The following is a 2,161-nucleotide window of genomic DNA, read 5'->3' on the forward strand; positions in this document are numbered from 1 at the left end:
CTGCAGGACTGCCCAGCGCCAGGGCGGCACGGGCGCTCTGCGGAGTTCTGGAAGGCCGGGGGCATCTGTCCAGCCCGGGGTCAGCTGCCGAGCCCTGCCCCTGCCTCTCCCTGGGCTGTAGCACCCACAGGCGTCTCCGCCGGGAGCCCGAGCACCTTCTGGCGCTGGTCAGGTGTGCAGCCCTGACTGCCAGACGCCCCCGGCCGGCCCGGCCATCCCGAGGAAGGCCGGCGGCCTCCGTGGCCCCGCTCCTTCCACAGCCCCAGCCAGGACCGGGACCCCAGCAGAGGCAGGGCGCACGTGAGACCTGGACCCCTGCTCTAAGCAGGGGCCGTGTCCGTGTGCTAAATTCCAAGGGGAGGGAGTGGGGCACCCCGCAGGTGCCGAGGGGACCCCACGCGGGCGGGCACAGCACGAGCTCCCCGGCCGTTAACTGGGCGGGCAGGAAAGAGCGGGGAACTGACCCCGGGCGGGACGCCCCACACGGCGGTGAGCCCCGTTCCCAGGGACCCAGCAGGCCACACGCCCACCGGGACTGGGGACCCCTCGGGCGCCGTGACGTCAGAGGCCTGCCTGCGCCCCTGGGGGACGGCGCCGCAGGAGCTGACCGGGCCGAGATGTGACTTACCGTGAAGGGTGCAGGCCCGGGGGCCTCTGACTCGCTTCCTTTGTCACTTGGCGGCTCCTCCGTCTGCAGATAACAGCCCAGACGAACGCGGTAAACACGCCGCGCCCCGAGCCGGCACCCTCCACACAGACCCACCATTCACACGCAGGGAGACAGTGCGGCCGGCCCCAAGCCCCAGCCGCAGCCCGAGGACGGGACAGCGCAGGGTGGGCGGGGTCCCGCTGCGCCCCGCGTCTCCCGCCGGTAAATGAAGCCCGGAGGCGGCGGGTGGAGGGTCAGGGGTGGAGACCGAAGCCCCGACTCTCCCGGGCCCCGGCAGCAGGGGAGGGCCTGTACCTTATAGTTCAGAGGGCTGAGGTGTTTGAAGCAGCCGAAGCAGGTGTAGGCGAGGGAGACCAGGATGGTGAGCAGAACCACCAGGAAGGTGAACAAGGTGAGCGGGGCCTTCAGGCCTGGGGACGCAGGACGGCAGCCCGGCTGAGCGGGGGCCCGCCTGCGGCAGGGACCCCCCGGCGCCGGGGCAGCGCTCGGCAGCCAGGAGACGGGCCGCCAGGGACAGCTGGCGCGGTCTGCTCAGACTGCAGCTGGAGGTGCAAGCCGGGGCCCGCCCGCCCGCTGCCCGGCTGCCCGTCCACTGGGTCTGGGGGGCCCGTGCCCTCCCCTCCCCATGCCTCTTCTCAGAAGTGTCAGTTTCCCCGGCCCTCCCTGGTGGTGCAACGGTTTAAAGCGCGGCCCGGGCTGCAGGCCAGCCCCTGCAGCTGCAGTTCGATCCCCGCCCCAGAGTGACCCACAGGGCGCAGCAAGCAGACCTCTCCTGACCGCCCGCTGCCCCCCTCGGCAGTGGATTTCAGTCCACGGCTCCTTGCTCTGTCTCTGGGGAGTCCCCTCGCCCCCACACCCTGCACCCCCAGCTCTGACATGCATAGACGATACATCTTTAACAACATGGCAGTTTCCCTCCTGCACGTCCCCCTCACACTGAGGGGTGAGGGCCCCAAGCACAGCCCAGTCCAGCTCCCCGTCCCCCGTGGTTCGGCCTCCGGAGCAGCGGGGGGCCGCGGGACGACACTCACGCTGGCGCCAGCCGGCCCCCCCCCAGGACACGGCCTGGGCCCCCCGCCCCCTGCCGGGGAGGGCCTCACCCAGGCGCAGGAAGGAGAAGAAGTAGAGCCAGAAGAGGCACAGGATGGGAGCCGCCAGTGCCTGGCGCACGGCCGCGACGTGGGTCCGCTTCTCCAGCTTGGCCGGGAGGTAGATGAAGTAGAGGTTGTGCCGGTCCACCATGTGCTTGAGCAGGATGTAGATGAGGCCTGCGGGCGCAGGCTGTGAGCGGGGCCCGGCGCCCCCCGCCCGGGCCGTGAGGGCACTCACCGAACGGGGCGATGATGGGGCAGGTGATGCTGTAGGCCATGATGACGGTGAAGACGCACAGCGTCCAGGCGTACATGGCCCCGAACTCGTACTCGAAGGCCTGGTTCTGGGGGTGGAGGGCGGGGTGAAGGGCGGCGCTGGCTCTCTCCAGCACGCCCTCCC

General features: G+C 71.0%; 1 protein-coding gene across 1 annotated transcript in view; it reads right to left on the reverse strand.

Moving 5' to 3' along the window:
- Positions 1-320: 320 nt before the first annotated feature.
- TMEM63A (transmembrane protein 63A) overlaps positions 321-2,161 on the reverse strand; it is a 26,789-nt gene continuing 24,948 nt past the window's right edge. The window contains exons 19-23 of the mRNA XM_012730866.1: positions 2,000-2,105; positions 1,771-1,938; positions 965-1,080; positions 416-691; positions 321-344 (exon numbers count right to left, since the gene is read on the reverse strand). Coding sequence (XP_012586320.1) covers positions 321-344; positions 416-691; positions 965-1,080; positions 1,771-1,938; positions 2,000-2,105 — 690 coding nt within the window. The remainder of the gene's footprint in view (positions 345-415; positions 692-964; positions 1,081-1,770; positions 1,939-1,999; positions 2,106-2,161) is intronic.

The sequence above is a fragment of the Condylura cristata genome, unplaced genomic scaffold (genome assembly GCF_000260355.1).
Source record: "Condylura cristata isolate star-nosed mole 26May11 unplaced genomic scaffold, ConCri1.0 scaffold00029, whole genome shotgun sequence".
NCBI lineage: Eukaryota > Metazoa > Chordata > Mammalia > Eulipotyphla > Talpidae > Condylura > Condylura cristata.